General features: G+C 45.1%; 1 protein-coding gene across 1 annotated transcript in view; it reads left to right on the top strand.

Annotated features, from left to right (window-relative positions):
• Nucleotides 1–15,563: 15,563 nt before the first annotated feature.
• The window catches only part of Six4 (homeobox protein six4), a 14,167-nt gene continuing 8,500 nt past the window's right edge, over nt 15,564–21,230 (top strand). The window contains exons 1-2 of the mRNA XM_011495931.1: nt 15,564–16,015; nt 16,834–17,289. Of these exons, the coding sequence (XP_011494233.1) occupies nt 15,702–16,015; nt 16,834–17,289 (770 nt within the window). The 5' untranslated portion in view covers nt 15,564–15,701. The remainder of the gene's footprint in view (nt 16,016–16,833; nt 17,290–21,230) is intronic.

The raw sequence follows: 21,230 nt of genomic DNA on the forward strand, positions 1-21,230 counted from the left end.
GATACATCCGGAGTGCAGATGCTGTTTTGGCGCGAGGAGGGCGTGAAAAGTACAGTCGGTTGAAAGGAAGGATCTCCGCCTTTTTGCGCAAGGCCCCGTTGCAGCTCTCAGGCGTCGTGCGGTTCATTGTGAGGCCCGTTGCCCATTGAGACCGCGGGCGGACCAATAGCGTCATTGTCCTCGGAGGTCCTAATTCCACGCTCGCGGGCGAGCCTCGCCGCTTCTTCCCATCAGCACGGGGATTAACGGCTAATCGGGAGGATCGCTCGCGCGATCGAATTAACGATTAACGAGGCCCAGGAATTTAACGAGCGGCCCGCGGTGTCCGGTGTCTCCAGCCCCGGACTCGTTATTCGCGCTATCCGCAATTACCTCCCAAAAACAACCCTCGAGCTTTTATAAATTATAGGCCACCGTCCCCTGGCGCACTCCTACATCTGTCGCGCCGACGCCCGACGCTGCCAATTATTACGTAACTCCTTCCTACAATCACGTGTCTTCCATCACCGGGCTATTCCTTATGACACTGCCTCGTCTCTGTCCCTATATCTGTCTGTTTATGTCATTTAATTAGAATGGATGCGCAATTTAGCGACAGGGGTAGGGCACGAGGGGAGCGCACACTCCTTGCTGTTTCTTTTCAATTTTACCCGGCCCGCGTTTATTTATGGCCTTCACGCATGTTTCCGATCATTTGGACCTTCGCACTTGACAAGGTACTTGAGAAACCTTTTCTACAGATTTTGTCACACTTTTTACAGCCAGTCGCATTCGATAAGCTGCTTTTTTTTTCATTCATTCATACATTCTTTCTTTCTTTCTTTCTTTCTTTCTTTCTTTCTTTCCTTCTTTCCTTCTTTCTTTTTTCAGACATTAGAGTAGCATCGGGCTCGTATTAAGTTAGGCTTTTCGCGCTATTTTCTTTCCTTTTTTTGCCTCTCAAAAGAAAAGCCTACATTTTACGTATTTGAAATGCGCAACGAGCTTAGGGAGATAAGATTTACAATTTTATTGTTGTTAAAATAACGAAGTCAACGTGGCTTATACGACGGTACGAAACTTTATCATAAGTGTTTCCAAGTATTGCATACGCATACCAATAAAATATTAATATTTACAAAATATTAAGAGAAGGTGTCACATTTAACGAAGTGGATTAATTGGTATTCAACTTTTTATATTTTTATACTGTTGAAGAGCTTATGACGCATGACTAACGGTGATAAACGAAAATGTTTCTAGTTTCTGATGAGCACTGCAAAAGTCGCGGAACAAACAAGTGAAAAGGTATTTATACTTTATTTATTTTCCCACCAATGTAAACGACCCTGTAACATTTATATCGCTAACTGCTTTAAAGATAAATTGCGAGACGACGAGTACAACCACACGGAATATTATTTATAGCCATTAAATTCCTCGGCCTATAAACATTTATGTCATTCACGTGAGAAGTGGAAAAATAAAAAAAAAAAAATATGGAAAGACACGTTTACATGAAGATTTGTCTAACTACGATATTCTATCATACCTTGAATTTTGATACTTTTGGGTAATGAATGAAACGATGCATTTCATCTATCCAAAAGAGATCAGCGAGCACTTTATTGTCCATTGCTTGACACCTTCTTAAGAAATGTTCTTTTTTTAATATTTGTGAAGATTCTGTCTAAAACCATTTAAGAATTATTTATTAATGGAAAGCACTGTCATTCAAAAAAAAAAAAAAAAAAAAAAAAAAAAAAAAAAAGAAGAACACGAAATTTCTCACAAGCTAGAACAGGGAGTTAAGTACAGCGAGTACAACCGTCATTTATCATTATCAATCGTGACATTAACTACGAAATTCTCAATATCGTTGTTCTAATTACCATATTATCCATATTGACCAGAATTTCAAGCTAACGCAAATATGTTACGTAAACTCGCCAAACAAGCCAACGATTCTTTCTTTTTCAAATAAACCATTCTGCAATTAACTAATCTCTATATTGTACATCGAACATTGCAGATTTAAGCTAAAATTATAAAGCATTTATATTATACGGATATCTAATAATTTACGGATAGTCTGGATTTTTCCCGCTGCAGCGGACTATAATCAAAGCATTAAATGTAGTGTCGGATAGCACTCGTCGAGCGCACATGAATGATTACAATGATTCGTGGTAACCATGTCAATATCAGTATGTGATTAGCGAGTAGGTGTTGGTGAGGGGTGTGGTGAGGGCCGAGGACGAGATGTCCAAGGAGGGCCAAAAATGAAAATGAAAATTATGATAAATTCGCTTGGACAGGCTCTGTCGTAGAGAGAAGGAGGAATGATAAGGAAGCGCTTGAAAAGCAAAAGTATACGGTCGGTCCTTATTGGTCCCATCAGTATATCGATAAGCACACTTTCGATCAAGTTGTCCGGCGCCTCGGGTGTCACTCTCAGACAACGACTTACACGTTGAGGGCGTGACGGTGCTGCTGATGGTGGTTGTGGTGGTGGTGATGATGGCGGTGGCGGTGGCGGTGTCGGTGGTCGATGGCTGTGAATTGGGGGGGGGGGGCGATAATCGCGCCAGTTTGGCAACGCAGCAAAAAGAGAACGGCGCTATTGCGTTCGCCGTAACGGATTAGATAATGCTCGCTTCTATAAATAGGACACGCCGGATAAGGATCTGAATTGGCCAAGGGGTTCGCAGGTGCCATGTCGCCCCCGTGACCCTCTGTCCCGGCCGAGCTTATCTCGACAGCTGGACCGTAGTAGCAGTGAATTCGAGGCGGCGAACTTCTTCCTGTCCTTTGATAAATCCGCTGGCTAATCGATCGGGGCGTAGTGGCAAAGGTACTGCGCGATCGATTTATAGGTCGTTTTCACATTTGTGATTGGCGATTGGTAATGGCGACGCGGGGTAGAGCGGAGCCCCATAGACCTTAATTGCCCATCCTAAGCCAGGACCAGGATGAATGAGGATTGGAAGAGAACGATCGGGAGCGATTAGGAGGCGCGTAATATAGCGTTTAACGTCCTAGGACGTTGAAAGTGGCGAGTGGCCAAAGCCGAATGGGCGAGATCGGATGAGCGGCGCGTTGGTAAGGCTCATAGAAAATTCGAATTCGGCGAGTCGCGTCATCGTCTCCGCGACCGAGGATAAACAAGATGTGGATAGGACAGGGCCGCTGCTCGATTAGCCGCTTAAGGGGGCGCGATTAGAGGAGCGCTATCCGCTCTGGAGGGAGTTTCGTCTCGTGAGAAAGAGCCCACCAAGGGTGAGGCTGGTGGTGAGGGGGGGGCAAGGAGGGGAGGCTTCATACCCTGGAAAACGGGCGAGGACCCGAGGGTGAGAGTTCATAATAAACCCGAGTCGAGAGCCCTTGGTGAAAAGAGCAGCGATGACAGAGAGAGAGAGAGAGAGAGAGAGAGAGTGAGAGAGAGAGAGAGAGAGAGAGTGAGAGAGAGAGAGAGAGGGAGAGAGAGAGAAGGGCGAGAGGGGGAGACAGCGCGTGTTGCCCCGCGCGACCCTTCGACACGGCCACCATTCAAGTGTCGCGCGCTTTGTGTAATGCTCTTTAACGCGACTGTTTCGGGGGTTGAGCCTCCCCTCATCCGGCAATCCCTTGTTATAGCATTCACGTAGGCATTGTCGCGCCCGTGAAAACATATTGTTGTAATAGCGGAGGCGCGCGCCCGAACGCGCGACTCGCAGACCAGGAAAATGGCGCCCGCTTTTTCCCTCGGAGACGTGGGAGTGTGTCGAAGCCCCTTACAAATCCGGATTCTTCCACGAATGCCATTGTCGCGCGCGACGTTGCGTATCGGGGAAATTCATCTCGCCTTTCCTTCCTCTTCTCTCTTCACCCCTCTCATATACCCCCCCCCCCCCCCCGTGCCACCCTCTTATACCTAACCACGACACTCGCCAGCCCCTCCCTCATTTTGACGGGGATAATCCACGTTTTCCAAATTACGTGGCGCGGCTACTTCGGACCGGTGCTTAGTACGTTAAATCCGGCAGGCATCTGCGCGGCGGCTCATTATCGGATCTCGGTGTCCCGTGGCCTTGGGCCGGGCCATCCGTAGATCGGGCCTTCGCGACGATCGATTACATCCGCGTTGGTCCCTGCCGATAACGAGGGCGGCCCAGTCTCGCCTCATTATAATAATAGTCCCGTCTCGCGATGCTATTTCCATTACGTTGCTAAACACTCGGTGCGAGAACGGCTCTCACCACCCCTCAGCCTCTCCTCTTCCTCCTCCCCCTCCCCCTCAATCCACCACCCTCCCCCCGGTCAACCGCTACCGACAATAGGGCGCATTTCTAGGTGTAACGTTACGCGCGAGGGATTTCGAGAATTGAAGAAAAATTTAACAATCGCACGTTTTGTTATCGTCTCGGGCGCGGAGGTCGCGGTTCAAAGGCGGACGCGCGAGCGCGCGCAGCGTTCCCGAGCACAAGATAAAGTGCGCGGGTCAGCGTAAGAGGAGCCGCAGGAACCTGCGCTTAATATTTTCCCACAAAACTCGGCTGACGTGTGTCTCACTGATAAAAGCGTTCGCACGGATAACCGGCCCCGTCGCATTTTTCGTCGGGCTCGACGAGTCCGCGTCTCGGACCCCCGCCCCCGCTCGGATGCTGCCCACCGCCACCTTCTACGAATGCTGACCGCCCCCATGCGCCCTTATCGGTAGAACGCGCACTCGTCGCTGTGGATCCTTTCGTGGCATTCGTCGACTGACAAAATTACCCGATCGCGGACTCGCCCGCCACTGGCAAGCATTTCCTTCCTACCGGCGCCTCGCGTCCTGTGACACGAGCAAGGATTATGCCCGTGCGGGCTCTACGACATCCCCGTCGCCTCGTCCACTTGTCCCCCTCCCCACGCCATCTCATTATCGCGTTAGCACGCACGCGAGCAGACACACACACACACACACACATCTCTCTCTCTCTCTCTCTCTCTCTCTCTCTGTCCACGCGATTGCTCGGATTTACTCTCGAACCGTTATCGGCCGGTACCTCGGGGACCTTAACGTTCCACTAATTTAGCCCATTGCGTGTGAAGAAGCATCGAGCGACTTCGAGCAACAGCGGGAAACGATAAGGTAGAGAGAGAGAGAGAGTCGCGATGTACTTTGTACTTTCCGCTCTTACTAGCTCAATTGCTTGGGAATTAATCATTGTGATACGACGAGCTTAATGCAAGAATTCTTTTTATTATGCAACGCGTAATGATTGGTAATTAATGGTGCCATCGACCGTTCATTATTAATATTTCTTCGTTCTAGCATAAAAATATTGTTCTTTTATTCGCATTTCCGACGGTAATATTTTTATGACCGTATTCACAATATGTATAATATTTTGTATGAGATATTTCCGCCGTAGTTGCCGCTTCGATTTTTCATTCCGCTTTTTCATCGATGTCTATTATTCATTTTCATTTAGCACTGAGACCTTATTTTTCTAATTTTTTCCCCCCCTTTATTTCGCCTATCTTATCGATGTTGCACAATTAATCAGTAGGTAAGTTTCTGTCTCGTTAATGGCACATTACCTATAATTCCTAGATTATGAACTGTTTGTCTTATCGTGAACACCCCTGTATCGTGCTTTGATTGAATTAATCGTACGATCTTCGTTAAATTAATTTAACAAATTAGTAATTATTAGTTGACGTTTATATAATTAATCGACTTACGCTTTCGATCCTAAGATTATGTTTATATTTATATATGTATGAGCATTAGCATTGAAGGGTTTATCTTTCATCGAATCGCCCATTATGCACCTACGATGTTCGTTCAAAGAAACAAAATTGTATTATGGTTAATTATCTTGAGATTTAGAAGCATATTTAGATGTTTGAATTCCTTCGTTCGCAAGGAAGGAGAAATTCCTCCGAATAATCTTCTTTAACGGCTGAATGGTCTTGAAAGTGTCCTACAAAGTGCATTGTTATATAAAACCGTTCCACCTAAAAGTCATTAAGTATCGAAACTTTTAACGCCTATTTTTAAATTACAAATCAAGTTGCTTACGAGCATTAACAACGAGAAACTGCGATTTAACGCTCTCGCCTACGAGAAACATGTACTTTTAAACTCTTATTTGAAATAAAATCAAGTAATATTATGACTTACCAGGTTTTTAACTATCAATCGCTTATTTCTCCATGACATTACATGTAATGTAACATAGAAGTACTGCTATGACTTATAAGGTTCAGGTTCAAATTACAATTACGAACAGATATAAAACAATTTTAATCGCCATACTTCTATTCGGAAATTTGTTGTGATAGCGTATTCTAATAACTTTATTTTAATTTAATGCATGTTGCACAATCCCCATCTGATAAAACAAAGAAAAAATAATGAAAAAGAAAAAGGGAACGGAAGAAAAAACAATAATACGTTTTTTTATCGATACAAATATTTACAGAAAATTTTATTAATTTACAGCAATGTGCCTAATTGGGCTTTAATAAAATTTAATTTAATTAAATATAATTTACTGAATTGTGCGCTCTCATTAATATGACTCTTAATTATATAATTAAGCAGTTATAATGTTTTGAGCTAAAAATATATACATATACGCTGAATTAAGAGAAGAGTCATGAGGTGAAGACAGACGAGAGGCTTTTTATGCTTACATTAACGTAAATACATAGCCACAATTGTTTGTCATGTAGTATCTACTCAAACTTTTTATCTCCATTTTCACTTTACAGCTATATATACATTTCGCTAGTTTCGCAGCTCAAACCAAACTTTGCCGATTTACTAAATGTAATTGAATAAAAGTCATTTCTTACGGCTGCATTGCCGACAATTCCAAGTGTTAAAATATTTAATTTATAGTTTGTTGTTATTTACATAATAACGCATCTCTCTTATTCTCACAATCTTTAATCAAATTATTTGACAATTAATTAATGACATTGATAGTCCGACGCTGTAAATGAAATAGCTTTATTACCAATTGACAATCGGCCAGGACAAATCCTCTTAAATCTTCTAACTCCCTCTAAAGACAGAAAAACAAATGTACGTAATGACTGATGGAACGAAAACGATGAAATATTGATGTGTTGAGATAATAAAATTTATAAAATTGTTTTTCTAAAAACGCCATGAGTTTACAAATTTCCGTATTCGTATTTCCGTAAAATCGGCAGAATCTGTAAGACATTATCAATAATTTTCGTGCTTTAAAAGATGTAATGGAAACAATTGTCAAACACATTGTACGACCATTGCAACGATTATCACGAGGATTATCTCTGTAGCGTGTTATTTCGAATAAAACGAACTGAAGGGGCTATTGATCAAGTAGCGTGGCGAGGAACTTCGCAAAACCGGTTCTACCGGGACCGTATAAGGCCAACAAAACTTTAAGTGAATGAAAATGATCGAATGGCATTATTAGGATTAAAAGTAAAAAATAAACACGATATTCGACGTGTTCGAATGTGCAAAAAACTCACGTGTTCACATAAGGCAGGTTATAAGGATGATACCTTTTATTTTTCGATATTTTAAGATCGAATACGAATTAGGTCCTATTGTAGATAAATTAATAAATCCATAGATTTATAAATCCGATTAAAGTTCAACCTTCCTCGATACCTTAAACAATGGATATTCTTTTAGGTAATTTTTCATATTTACGGGAGATTGAAAAGCAATTAAATTCTTTGTTACTCAACGGCATGACAATTATATTATGTGCTTGTAAAACATTGATTTTTTTTATTATTAGTTGGATTGTATTTGTTTATTATAAGAAAAATTTTCTTGTTGTTATTCCATTGGTGAAGACGGCAGTATGGCACAGGTCGATCTGTCATCGCGTTGACGAATTTCCAAAGGATAAAATAGAATATTTTGGAACAGAATGCGCACAATTGGGAGAAATTGTCATCTTGCTTTTACATCATGAAAGAAAGTGGGATTTATGATTGCAATCCATTTCGAGTGCTTTATTTGTCGGGATAATTGTCGGAACAAATAATAACTGTATTATTGGTAGAAAATCGTGGCTCTCTATCGGTAGGTGTGTAAAGAGAGAGAGAGAGAGAGAGAGAGAGAGAGAGAGAAAGAGAGAGAGAGAGAGAGAGAGAGAGGAGTAGAATGGCGGGGGGATGGGTGAGAGACGACACGGAACGTATGCAAAAACCTTTTCAAAAAAAAAAAAAAAAAAGCCCTTTCCCTTGCCATTTCCCGAGAAGAAAAGCTTCCTACGATCCCTCGGACCGATCTATCTTATAAAGAATCTGCGCAGCCGCATAAAAGAGCGGTGTTGACGGAGGTCGAGATAAGCCTCTCCGGGTTATGGTCTGTTGGTGGTGCGAGGGGAGTGGGGAGGAGCTGCGAGCGCGAGGGGCATTATAAAATAGCTCGAGTGTGAGTCTACAGCGTGATCGGGATAAACTCCCGTAGAGGCTTTTCCCGGGGACCGTTTATCAAAGGGACCGATCTCCGGTGAGCGTGGGCAGAGGTGAAATATTCAACGAGCTCGAGGTAATTAGCCGGTGGGAGTCATGCGCCGGGGTTTAACGAGCCGCACACGCGATTTGATGACAGTCCGGGACAAGGGCTCTCTGCCCTCAAATCACGGCTCGCGCCTAACTAACCGTGTAATCGGGCTTATTACGTCGCGACGATCGTAGGAGGGCCCTGGCGAGTGCTGGTGACAGCGGCGGCGTTGTCGGGCGTCTGCGGCGTTGAACGCGCTTTGGCGATGGACGGCGGGACGGGCTGCGGGAGGATGGGCGGGGAGGAGATGGGAGGTTTTGAAAGCATCGATCCGCTTGCGCAACACCGGAAAGAGCGGCTTCCGCAGTCCATTAGCCGCGCTACCTGTTTTTCACGCCCGCCCGGATCCCGGGAACTTAGCTGGCCAAGGCTAATGGCCGTGTGTAATCCGCCCGGGGCATGGACGTTTCCGTCGTCCTCGAGGCTCTTGAGGGCTCGCCCGCCGGCAATTTACCACCGTTTGCATAGATAGCGCTTATCGCGCGAGTCTCCTGTGTCGGCGGAGCACGAGACGCCTAAGATAGAACGTGAGGCAATGGTACGTCGGCGTGGCCGAGCGGGGAAGGGGGAGAAGGACGGTCGACGATTGATCGCACGGCCCAGTTTCCATGGGGATCCCTTTTCCGCGCTGGAATGCAATTACGAGGCATAGAGGGAGCGAGCGTGTGTGCGGGGGGTGGGGGAGGTAGGGAGGTTGGCGACGACAGGAAGGGGGAGCTTCTTCCTCCCCGTCGCCCCGCCCCACGACGCGCCCGCTAATTCCTCCGGGCGGAGGAGGGAAAATGGCGGTGCCCGCGCCCCGGGACGGTAATGGGACACCAAATCGAACGAGACGCCATTGCGACCTCGCCCTGCACCAGCTGTCCGCGCTCGAGCCCAATCGGGACGAGCGAGTCGCGGCCCATCCCGCGGGGCCATCGCCGACGTGCCGTTCTTGCTTATTTCGCTGCAGTCGATGACTATTTCACGAGTCTGGAGGTGATACGACTTCTTCTACAATACACATAACGCAATACTTTAGCGTGGCGAAACCTTAATGCGCACTGCATAGCTACAAGGGCTGTGATTCAATGGATCGAGCTCGAATATCACCGCGAGTCGCAGTAGAATTGAATTCGACGGTGGCATTACATTGCCGACTTGACGATTCTCCAGATTTGCCAAAGCATGACTTGGACACTGGGTGACGCCGCTCTTATAATCATGACACGCGTTCATTGATTATGCAGACGAAGGCCGACATTATTTAATGCTAATCGAGATGGAGGATAAATAAATAAAGCCAGCGCCTCGTGGCTTTGTAAATCGCTATTGCGATTTGTAAAGAGAAGGAAGCCGTGGTCGTGTCTCTTGGGAAAATTCCGCTCTCCCGCTGTTTATATATATATATATATATATATATATATATATATATATATATATTATAAGGAATAATACGAAAATGCTGTTTCGCGCAAGTTGAATAATCGGCTCATCGCGAGCATTTAAATAGCAGCGATACGCGCACTATTTAAAGCTAAAATTAACAGGCATCATAATATAGAGTTATTATTAAACCTTTCAGCGACGGCATCGTTTTTGTTTGCGAAGGCGTCGTATGTCAGTAAAATACGCACGCGAAACATGCCTTTTTGCATTATATTAACAGCAACGAGGCATCCTCGATATACAAGTGGCTTAGTATCAATAACAAGCCGCCCGATCCAGGCAACACCCTTGACACCACGAGGATTAACGCGGGGAGGGGGGCCACGAGGCCAAAAGGTCCGAGGGGATATTGGCGCACGCCGAAAATCGAAACTGCAGCCAAAGGATGACGGACCGCGGGAGCGTCTTCGCGGGAAAGCGGGCGTGGCCGGCTTCGAGCCCATTGGCCCGGAGCTCGACCTCCTCCTTCCTATCCCAGTCCTCCCAGATCCCGTCGCCGTACCAACGTTCTCTCTCTCTCTCTCTCTCTCTCTCTCTCTCTCTCTCGCTCTCTCTCTCTCTCTCTCTCTCTCTCTCGCTCTCTCTCTCTCTCTCTCTCTCTCTCTCGCTCTCTCTCTCTCTCTCTCTCTCTCTCTATCTATCTATCTATCTATCTATCTATCTCTATCTCTCTGTCTCTGTCTCTGTCTGGTCTCGGCTCGGTGCGCTCGATAGCGGAAGTTGTAGTCGGCCCGATCCCGATTATTACGACTTTAATCTACGAGAGCATCGCTCTCTACTTGACTCTCGCATCATCCGGCTATCCAGTTCCATTGCTTCTCCATTTTATGCGGCTTTTAATTATTGCACATAATTCGTCAATTAATATTATCCTTGCGCATTACCACCTTCTTATCTCCCCCATCCTAACCCGCCTTAGAGCATTGGCAATTGGTTGGCATTGGCAATTGGTTGGCATTGGCATTAGCAATCACGCTCGATTACCCCTTCACTATGATTATATGCCGTTATTTAGATTTTCATTTCATTACTCCTGTGAAATCGAGATGATTTTCCATCGGTTAATTAATTCAGTTGACACGCTAAGACGATCATTATACGAAAATTCATATTCGCATTAACTAGTAAGTGTATAATGTGTCATTCGCGCATTGTCAGTTAAATTTGCACGTACAAAATGAAAAATTCCATCTACATGGACTCTGTAATATGTGTATGCATATAAATATATAATGTTAACATCGTCTTGGGTGCAAGGCATACATATCTTCCTCATCGTGTACAAAACTCGTATACGAAATAAATTAAGTTACTTAAGATCATGAAATTTTATATGAAATGTTAGGACGATAAAATAAAAGAGTGAATTCAAAAATTTCAACTGGATTTAAAAGATAAAAAAAACGAACCAATGCAAAAGAAATAGAAAAAAAATGATCCAATTATTGTTAAAGTCTCTGAAAATATTCAATTTGTAATTTGTATTACGAAAACCTAAGAGGTAAAACTGTATACAAAGAAGACAAATATAAATGTTATTGAAAGGAGAACATTTCTTTTAAAAAATGTCATAAAGTAGTGAGATAATTTGTACTTTAATTCCTTCCTAATACATTTCATCTTTTTAACATTCTTTGTCTTTCTCGACTTTCAATATCTTTCATGTGAATTTGATATAAACATCCGAAATTCGATTATACACGATAAATTTTGGGAATATCAAAATTATCAAAAATTCCGCGACTTTACTTGAAACACATTGCAGGTGTTAATTTTGTTCTTTTTTTAATCGTTTTAAAATCGGCATTAATCGTTTAAAATCTATTAACTTTATTAATAGACTTCATTGGCCAATAAATGCGCGACTAATTAAATAATCAATTATATTTTTATTTGACACGTTCTTAAAAGCTTTTCGTCCACTCCCGTAGAGAACGAATTTGTTTTTTGATTTTTGTTCAGCCCTCAAATCTCATCTAAGTACTCACCCGGTTTCCAAGAAGTTGAAGAACTAAAACTTCGAGAATAGATCGAACCTCGATGACAAAGAGCTTACGACAAGGTCTGTGCTAAGGGAAAAGCTGATTAAATTAAAAAATGCTTTAATTTCGAGAGGGACGCTTTCACTAATATGTCAAGACATATCTTTTAATTCTAAATCGTTAAAATCAATATCTACACTTAAATAATCCCAGTGTTTTTGTTTTTTTCTTCCTTTCTTTTTTTCCTTCATCGCACTGAACCACAACATAAAAAGGATTTATTTTATTCAACAATAAGAATAAAAAATGTAAATAATATCTAAAGCCTGATAAAATCTAGATCCTCGGACCTGTAGATACATAACTTATGAAGACATAACTTTCGAAATAATGAATGGGCAATTAAGACATTCTAATGAAACTAATTATAATAATATTAAGCGTTTGAATGGAAAGTAAGAGATCGATTGAAGAATGGACATGTTAAAGTTCATTGTTTTTGTTACGTGTTAGTTAATAATCCAAATGATAGGGGAGCTCGTAAAATATTAGATACTTGGTACTTAGTGATTTATCCTCAATTATCCCATTTATCCCAGGTATACGGAAATAATATTTTTATTCGTTTAATCTTGCAATTTACAAATAATTTTTACCAAGTTTTTGTTAATTTTCCTCCTTTAGTTTATTTACTTTTCAATGCGAATATAATTTAAAAAAAATAAGTGTAAATATGAAAAACACTGTACGACATAATCTACAATCAAAGAACATCAAACTTTTGCAAATATCTCCTTACAACTACTTTTACAAAAGGCTATTATACCAGGTATCCTGCGCTATTATTTCCTGTTTACGAAACATATGAGTGATTGATTTGTGTCATGCATGTAAAGTTGATTAATTAGAATGATAAAATTACTTTGTACACTAAGAAAATAATATAGGACATTACTAATCAATTTAATTTATATAAGTAATCGTAATTCGAAGCACTAAGATTAACACAAATTATAAATTTAAGGATGAAGATTACCAATGATTGACAAAACGTTTAATTAAAAATGAATTGATATTTAAGTCAAGAATGATTTAACGAATTGTTTGTGATTGGAATAACAGTGTAGCGTTAATGTAGAAAAATCAAATCTTATTTCAAAATTTTCTAACATATAATCTAAATACAGTTTAATGCTATAATATATGAGAACTGTCCCGACATTCCATTAATATCCGTTATTTAATGTGATCAACAGTTCATAATTAGCGCGATAGAGATGTAAGGGGAACGATATGAATGTATACCGTTGAAAACTATAAATACATAATATCGGGGACAGGAAGGAGAAAAAAAAAAGGAATTAAAATCATTTCGATGCTTGAAATGTCTTTGTTAACATATTCTCTTCGTTCAAGCTGCTGCAGAGAATTCCTGAGCATACATGACAGCTTTTAAGATTTTTAGTCTATCTTTATTCGCTTGAGTGTTTTCAAATTTTTCTTAAGGTTAATCCTTTGACGACCGCAGCGTACCTGCTGTTTAGCTACCTGTTTCTCATCACTTTTCTTCCTACTCAAATATTAGCGTATAGACAAAACGAAATAATATTACTTTTAGCCGTTGATCTCCGCATATAATATAGATTATTAGTTGTATATAAATAAAACAATCGATAAATTTTAGGTGAGGCGCGATTGAAGAAGAAGAAGAAGAAGAAGAAGAAGAGCAAAATAGAAATACATAAAAATTTTGTAAGGGCTCATTAGGATTTTGTAAACGAAACGACGCTGCTCGATTGAAATAAACTAACTAAAAAGAAATAGAGCTTGTTTTTTGAGGAAGTGCGGAGCTACATAACATCAATTTTGTTTGCCAGACTGAACAATGATGGAATCGTAATAAAATTTCTCCGGTATAGCAAAAGTTTGTAATTTACTGGTACGTTTTAACAAATATAAATTATTGTTTTATTAAAGCCCATCTGTTGTAATACGTATAAAATTAAATAATAATTGTTATATGGAAATCATTTGTTTCATTACAATTTCACTTTTCAAATAATGAAATTAAAAAATTTCATCCTCGTTTTCCTATAACGACTGCACGTAATGCACAACCTTTTCTAAATTTGAAGTTGTAAAAATAATTAAATAAATACCTAAGCTCCATCGACATACTTCAATCATACTTGGGCATTTACACGCTAGATAACTCCCGAATTAATTAACTTATAAAAAGGTGTGTGTCAAAAGTTAGAATCGAAAGGTTTAGTGCTAGAATTTTATCGGTTACATTATTATATAAATGCGCCGATTTATTATGTCTATAACTGCATTGAAACTTATATTCTATTAAATTGGGAGTGCGGTATTTGATTACAAATGTATGCGGAAATCGGTTACTCGGGCAAGCTCACCTCGTTACGTTCTTCGAATTAATTTGTGCCACATCATTTGTCCTTCTCCATCAAAACAAACAGTCTCCAGATAAAGGGGAGCGAAAATTTATTAAAAATCATCGACGATTCGTCATGCCCGTAAGGCTCGCCTCGTTACACTCACCGTAACATTCGCATTGGGTGAAATTTCAAAAAATTATTTTCTTTTCTCCATTCTCGTTGGAGTATCGATATTTTCCCAACCAAAATTACGTAATTGCCACATGAACGAGCCCAGTGAAAAGTCACGAATCGCTGAAATTCTGTTAGCCAGTGTCTTCATTTTACACACGCGAATCCTTGAGGATGAACACGACCCGCTCACAATATTCATAGCTCAAAGAAATTGGCGCATTTAAGAAAATAAGATTTTTACAGCTGAAAAATGTAGCACTCGACGTCATTGCCGGCTCAAGTAGGTTGATTATCTCTCGCGCCAAGTACATCTAAATTTGCGCTGGCATCGGAAAGTCGGGCGAGAGTGAGATTGAGAGAGAGAGAGAGTGTGTGTGTGTGTGTGTGTGTGTGTGTGAGAGAGAGAGAGAGAGGGAGCATGAATGTGAGAGGCAGGGGGGAGGGAGAGAGTGCGCGCGTGTGTATATGCGTGAACGACGAAAGGCGCACGCGCTCGAATTGGTTAATGCGCCGCGTTTGACGATTCGCCGTCATCCCCCGCTGAAGAGGACGGCCGCCTCGTGCGCTCGCCGGCAAGGAGCGGAAACCCAGCATCCGAGGGTAGTTGGGCGCCCGCCCCCTCGGCCGTCGGGGAGCCGCCTCGCGACCAATCCCCGGCCGCCCCCGGCGTCCCCCTCCCGGGCGACAGTTCGGCTCGCGGCTGGTAAGGGCCTGCCGTCGGCTGCGGCAGTGGCGTCGTGGCCGGGCAGTGCATCGTGAGCGCGATCGGCTCTCGCTCTCGACTTCTTGGTCGCTGTTGTCGTCGTCGTCGTCGTCGTCGCCGTCGCCGTCGTCGTCGTCACCGTCGCCGTAGTCGCCGCCACGACCACCATCACCAGCGTTGCTACCATCGTCGTAACTGCTACTGTCGACGTCGTCGTCGTCGTCGTCGTCGTCGTCGTAGTCGGCGTCGTCGTCGTCGTCGGCGTCGTCGTTGTCGTTGTCGTCGTTGTCGTTGTCGTCGTTGTCGTTGTCGTCGTTGTCGTTGTCGTTGTCGTTGTCGTTGTCGTTGTCACCGTCGTCGTTATCGTTATCGTCACTTTCCTAAATTCTCTAAAGGAAAAAAGAGGGAGAAAAAACGAGGCGAGCACGAGTAGTCGTCCCGACGAGGTGGAAAGGTGCGCGGGTGCTAGTGGATGGACCTGTCGAATGAAGCTCGCCGCGCGGAACGTCTGCTTGAGCAGCGGCCGGGGCAGCGCCGGTGCCGCACCCGCGATGAAGGTGTTCGCGAGGCCTCCCGAGGAGCCGACCGCGGCCTTCCTTCAGCAGTCGCTCGATCATCAGCAGTGCGCCCAGGAGATGTCGGCTTGCGGCCTCCAGCCGGAACAGGGTCTCGTGAGTCTGCAACCCGCCCAAGGAGTCGCCGCTGTCTTCGCCGAGAGCAGGCAGAGCTTCGAGCCCGACCAAGTTGCCTGCATTTGCGAGGCTCTTATGCAGAGCAAGGACATCGACAAGCTCAGCCGGTAGGTCCTTCGAGGCTCTCTCTCGCTCAATTTCGCTATCACGCAAGCCGCTTCCGCCGACTGCGAGCTCTCTTTCTCGCTTCCAACCTAATCTACCACCTATCCAGCCATTCATCCACCGATTTACCTAACCACCTACCTACCCACCTACCTACCCACCTACCTACCTACCTACCTACCTACCTACCTACCTACCTACCTACCTACCTAACCCGTCTGTCTGTCTTACTACCTAATTACTAATAACCACCTATATGTCTGCCAACTCTTCACAATCAAACGTATTTAATGAATCGAGCGGACCTCCATTACATGGCCGGAAACTACTTGGCTCATTTTCCCAGGTTTGCTTCATTAATCGCCAGCATTTATTAATTGACAGCCGATTCATTCGCCATTATTGGCCGTATTAATGCTTTTCCCATCATAGTCATGACAATGATTTAGCCAATTCACCAAAGTATTTATTAAAAGTGACCAAACGCGCTTCGCGGAAGAATTTTCCACCCCGAGTGATCGCTTCGATTGTGTACCCAAGATATTCTAGTGTGACCTCGATAAATTGAAGCACAAAGTGCCTAATGATCGGCGATTGGACCTTCGCGAGCGGATTCCCCATACAAACTCGTTAAAACAAAATTCATTGCGAGTATTATGTAAGTTGGCCCGTGCAGGCGACGGCTGCTCGATTGCGAGCTTCGAATCTCTTTCCGAAGCTCTCCGCCACGTCGCATTCCATTCGTTAAGAATGAAATTGGCGCGCGGAGAGGCGCTCGATGCTATAAACATGAAGTACTAAAGGTGCTTTGCTCGCGCAGATTCGTTTACTCGCTGCCGAAGCAGCGAATGATGAGCGAGAGCGTGCTGATGGCGACGGCGACGGTCGCCTTTCACCGCGGCAACTACTTCGATGTGTACAAGATCCTCGAGTCGCATCAGTTCTCCCAGCGCCGGCACCCGGAGCTACAACAGATGTGGTTCAAGTCGCACTACAACGAGCAGGAGAAAATACGAGGTCGACCCCTAGGACCCGTCGACAAGTACAGGCTACGGAAAAAGTACCCGCTGCCCAAAACCATCTGGGACGGCGAGGAGACGATTTACTGTTTCAAGGAGCGTTCGAGGAACGCCCTGAAGGAGATGTACCTGAAAAACCGGTATCCCAACCCCGACGAGAAGAAAAATCTCGCGAAGAAGACTGGGCTCACGCTCACCCAGGTCTCCAACTGGTTCAAGAACAGGAGGCAGCGCGACCGCACGCCCCAGCCCCGGACGTGAGTATTCCCCTACCCGGGAGCGAGCCTCTGCCGACAATGAAGCGATTTTTTCAAGCGCGACCCGCGACCAAAACTCGGCCTCGTACTCCATTATCTATCTACGGCCTCTCATTGCTCGCCGATAGTCACCAATACCGCCTCCTCCTCCTGCTCCTCCTACTACTACTACTACTACTATTACTACTAGTACTGATACTACTGCTATTACTATTACTATTACTATTACTACTACTACTACTACTACTACTACTACTAACTAACTGACTAATTCTAACTACTAGTACTACTTACTACTTACTACTACTACTCCTATCACTGCTCGGACTCTTCCATCATTATCACCACCTCCGTTGCCATCGCCATTGTCTGTCGGCCATCGCCATCGCTATCGCCATTGCCATACCATCACGATTATCATTACCATCATCACCATCATCATCATTATCATCATCATTATCATCATCATTATCATCATCACCATTACCATTACCATTTCATACGCTATTTTGACCAGCACAATGGAATGAATCAACGCAACGAGCATGGCTTTTTACAATTGAGTTACAGCATTTTTGACGCTCAACGTGCGCTATCCCGTCCTTTGTGTCACGTGATCTGGCGCATTGATCGCTCATGAATAATGGGCTGAAAAATTAAACGGAAGCGCGAAAGTCGACTCAACCGATCGCGGCGGCCTCCTCGTTGCGCCACATTGCATCTCCATAATCAAAGTCCTCGATCAATATCAAATCATAATCCCAGTGCCATTAAGTACTCGCTTAAACAGCATTCGTGTCCTTTACGCACCCTCACCCGCGAACACTCGTGAGGTCGGTCGCCAAGAGCACCACCAGGACCAAGAGAGTCAACGAAACGAGAGCGTGCCAGGCGAAAAAGCTCGGGGGCTCAGCGCGCCGCCCCTGGCACCACCGTTGCCGCCTCTCTTCCGGTTTATAATCTCGTGTTATTATTGACACGACGGGGAGGCGCAACAGGCTGCCCGCGTGTCGTCGCTTTACGTCGCTTTACGTCGCTCTTTGGCTCGCGCCGCGATAACGCAACAGACAGCAAATCGAGCCTTATAAAATCCGACACTCGAAGCGCGCGCCGCGATTACACTCCCCCGTCCACTCAATCGTGAGCCGATATCGCGCGTATGCGTGCGTGCGTGCGTGCGTGCGCGCGCCGGTTTTCGTTTCACCTCGGCCTGTTGGCTCCCATCTCCTCCTCCACCCTTTCTTCTTTCGCACGCTTTTTTTTTTCTTCGTTCGGCGAGCGAGTGAACGAACGCGCACAAGCCGAGAGCGAATATTAATGTATATAATGGCAGCGGGCGCCCTCGCGTCTCTGTTAATGGCGCGTGAGCGCGCGTCGACGGGGGCGGCGGTGGCGGAGGCGGAAAGGAGGGCGAATGGAGGCGAGCTGGAGGAAAGGCACGGCGACAAGTTGTTATGGCTACGGGCTCCATGGCTCACGGTCACGAGCTTACGACGCCGGCGGAGGCGGTGGGGAACGTCGACCGTCGCTACGGCGTTACCCGCGAAATTTCTCGCTCGCTCCATTCATTTACCTTCTTCGATTTCCCTTCGCGCTCGCCTTCCTTCCTTCCTCGCCTTCGTCCACTCCTTCCTTCTCTCGCTCTCTCCGTTGCCTCTGCCCTCCCTCCAAACCCCCGCGCTGCCCGCGGCCGCCATCGGCACCCCCCCCCTCCGCGCCCTCCGCCCACCCTCCCTCAAGGCAAGCTAAGCTAGGCTTTGCCACGGCGGAACTGCGCGACGCGTCACGCATCGCGCAAAATCCAGCCTACGACGACTCGACGATGGACGGACTCGATGAGGATGCCACTCGTCGGTGGGTCGCGATACGCGCGATCCTTCTGTTCTGGCCAATTGGCTGACGCTTACGTCATGTGACGTTGATAAGCAAACAGCGCTTGGCGGCGCATTCTTTTCAATGACCGGGAAGAAATTACGCGCAACGTGATTTGCAAACGAGAATTCCGATGACTAGAAGCCAGCTATTTATTTCCAATCAATGGAACGAAACGGCTGAAAGAGCACCGCTCGCTAATGGACGCTCGTTTCCAGGCATTTTTTTCTTTCTCTCTTTTTTTCTTCATTCTCTCTCTCTCTCTCTCTCTCTCTCTCTCTTTCTGTGTACGGCCTGCCTCTCTCGTGGCCTTTTTTTCTCAGCGAGAACGTATTATTACCCTATCAAAATCCGAGCGCAGAGTCTTGTACCAAGAGCGTTTGTTTTCACTCGACTTGTAACATAACAGCAATAGCAGCACCACTACACCACTACACCACTACACCACTACACCAATACCCCAATACCCCAATACCCCAATACCCCACTACACCACTATAGCACTACAACACAACACCACCACCAACCTCGCTCTTCGCTTCCGTTAGCCGCATTCTAGTTGACCCTCTCACCATTATATTATTCTTAAGATAATTTGGTTTTGATCGTCGATGTGTACAGTTGAATGCGATAAAGATTAGGCCCCATGAGAAATTCGTTGAAACAGACGCGCCTCGTCCGCGAGTCCTTCTACTCTCGAATATAATCGATCGAACGTCTTGTATAAAACGACAATGCAAAAGTTAATGAAAAAGTTTCGGGCTTTTAAAAGCATAACGAAATTTTAATTATGCAACCGTACGGACGTTAGAATTACACTTCCGTTGAGAGCAGCAGAGTCGCCTGCCTCTCGTTATTTCATTTCTTTCTCTCTTTTTTTCTTTCTTCGTACCTTCCATCCTTTCTTCCTTCCTTCCTTCCTTCCTTCCTTCCTTCCTTCCTTCCTTCCTTCCTTCATTCCTTCTTTCATTCCTTCTTTCATTCCTTCTATTCCTTCCTTCCTTCCTTCCTTCCTTCCTTCCTTCCTTCCTTCCTTCCTTCCTTCCATCCTTTTTTCTATCCGTCCTACCGTCCATTCTTTCATACGTCTGTCCGTCCGTCCTTTTTCTTTCTTTGATTTTTTTAATTTTATTTCGGTTTTGCGACTTCCGTCTTTCTGCCTTTTTCTCTCGGAGATAGATAAGCAGCAACGAAGAAATGACGAAAAAATTCGTATCGTATGATGATTCATCGCCATAATAATGGTGTAATATTTCTGTGTACTGCGTGCGTGCGTGAGTGCGTGCGTGCGGGAGAGGGGGCGAGGTACATTACCCCATTGAGCGGCGCCACGTAACAATAGTTGGGACATTACCGTTTCGTGCTTGAAGTTTTACTTTTATGCTTACGTTTATTAGATTCCTCCACGCACAACACACATATGTCGCTCTCGCTCTATTTCGTCGAGATTTGCATTGCAGATGAAGAATACGGCTTCGTGATATTGTTTACTTAAGGTCGGCTTGGGACTAAGTTTTGGAAAGTCGCGTGGGCGGAGAAAGAGGTCTGATGGGTGGAAAGGACCCGCGCGCGCGGGGTGGTGGGGCCGGGACGAGCGCTCACAAAAATTGAATTCGCCTTTCGCGGACGCTCGTTAAAAAAGGCCGACCGCGCACTGTAGAAGCGCGCCCGAGCAAGCGACTCGCATCCAGATTGGATTCTCGAAATGTGCCTGCCGTCCAGGGGAGCGGGCGTGCACGCGCGCGCGCGGGAGAGAAAGAGAGAGAGAAAGAGAGAGAGAGAGAGAGAGAGAGAGAGAGAGAGAGAGAGAAAGAAAAAAGCGGGACCGAGCCGAGTCCGGAGGTGAAAGAAAGCAAAGAGAGGAAATCGAGAGGGAACAGCAGTGCCTTTGTCGCGATGGCTTTTCTCCCGACCGCGCGCGATTCCATTAGTTCCTGCTGCGAGGATGGCGACAAATGAAGACAAGCGCCAAGCAACGACATTCTCTGCCCCTGCCTGTCTACTTGCTTTATTCGCCTCGCCGCGACTCTCCACCCCCCCCCCCCCCCACCCCCCCCCCACACACCGCC

This window comes from Ceratosolen solmsi, unplaced genomic scaffold (assembly GCF_000503995.2).
Source record: "Ceratosolen solmsi marchali unplaced genomic scaffold, CerSol_1.0 scaffold11, whole genome shotgun sequence".
Lineage (NCBI taxonomy): Eukaryota > Metazoa > Arthropoda > Insecta > Hymenoptera > Agaonidae > Ceratosolen > Ceratosolen solmsi.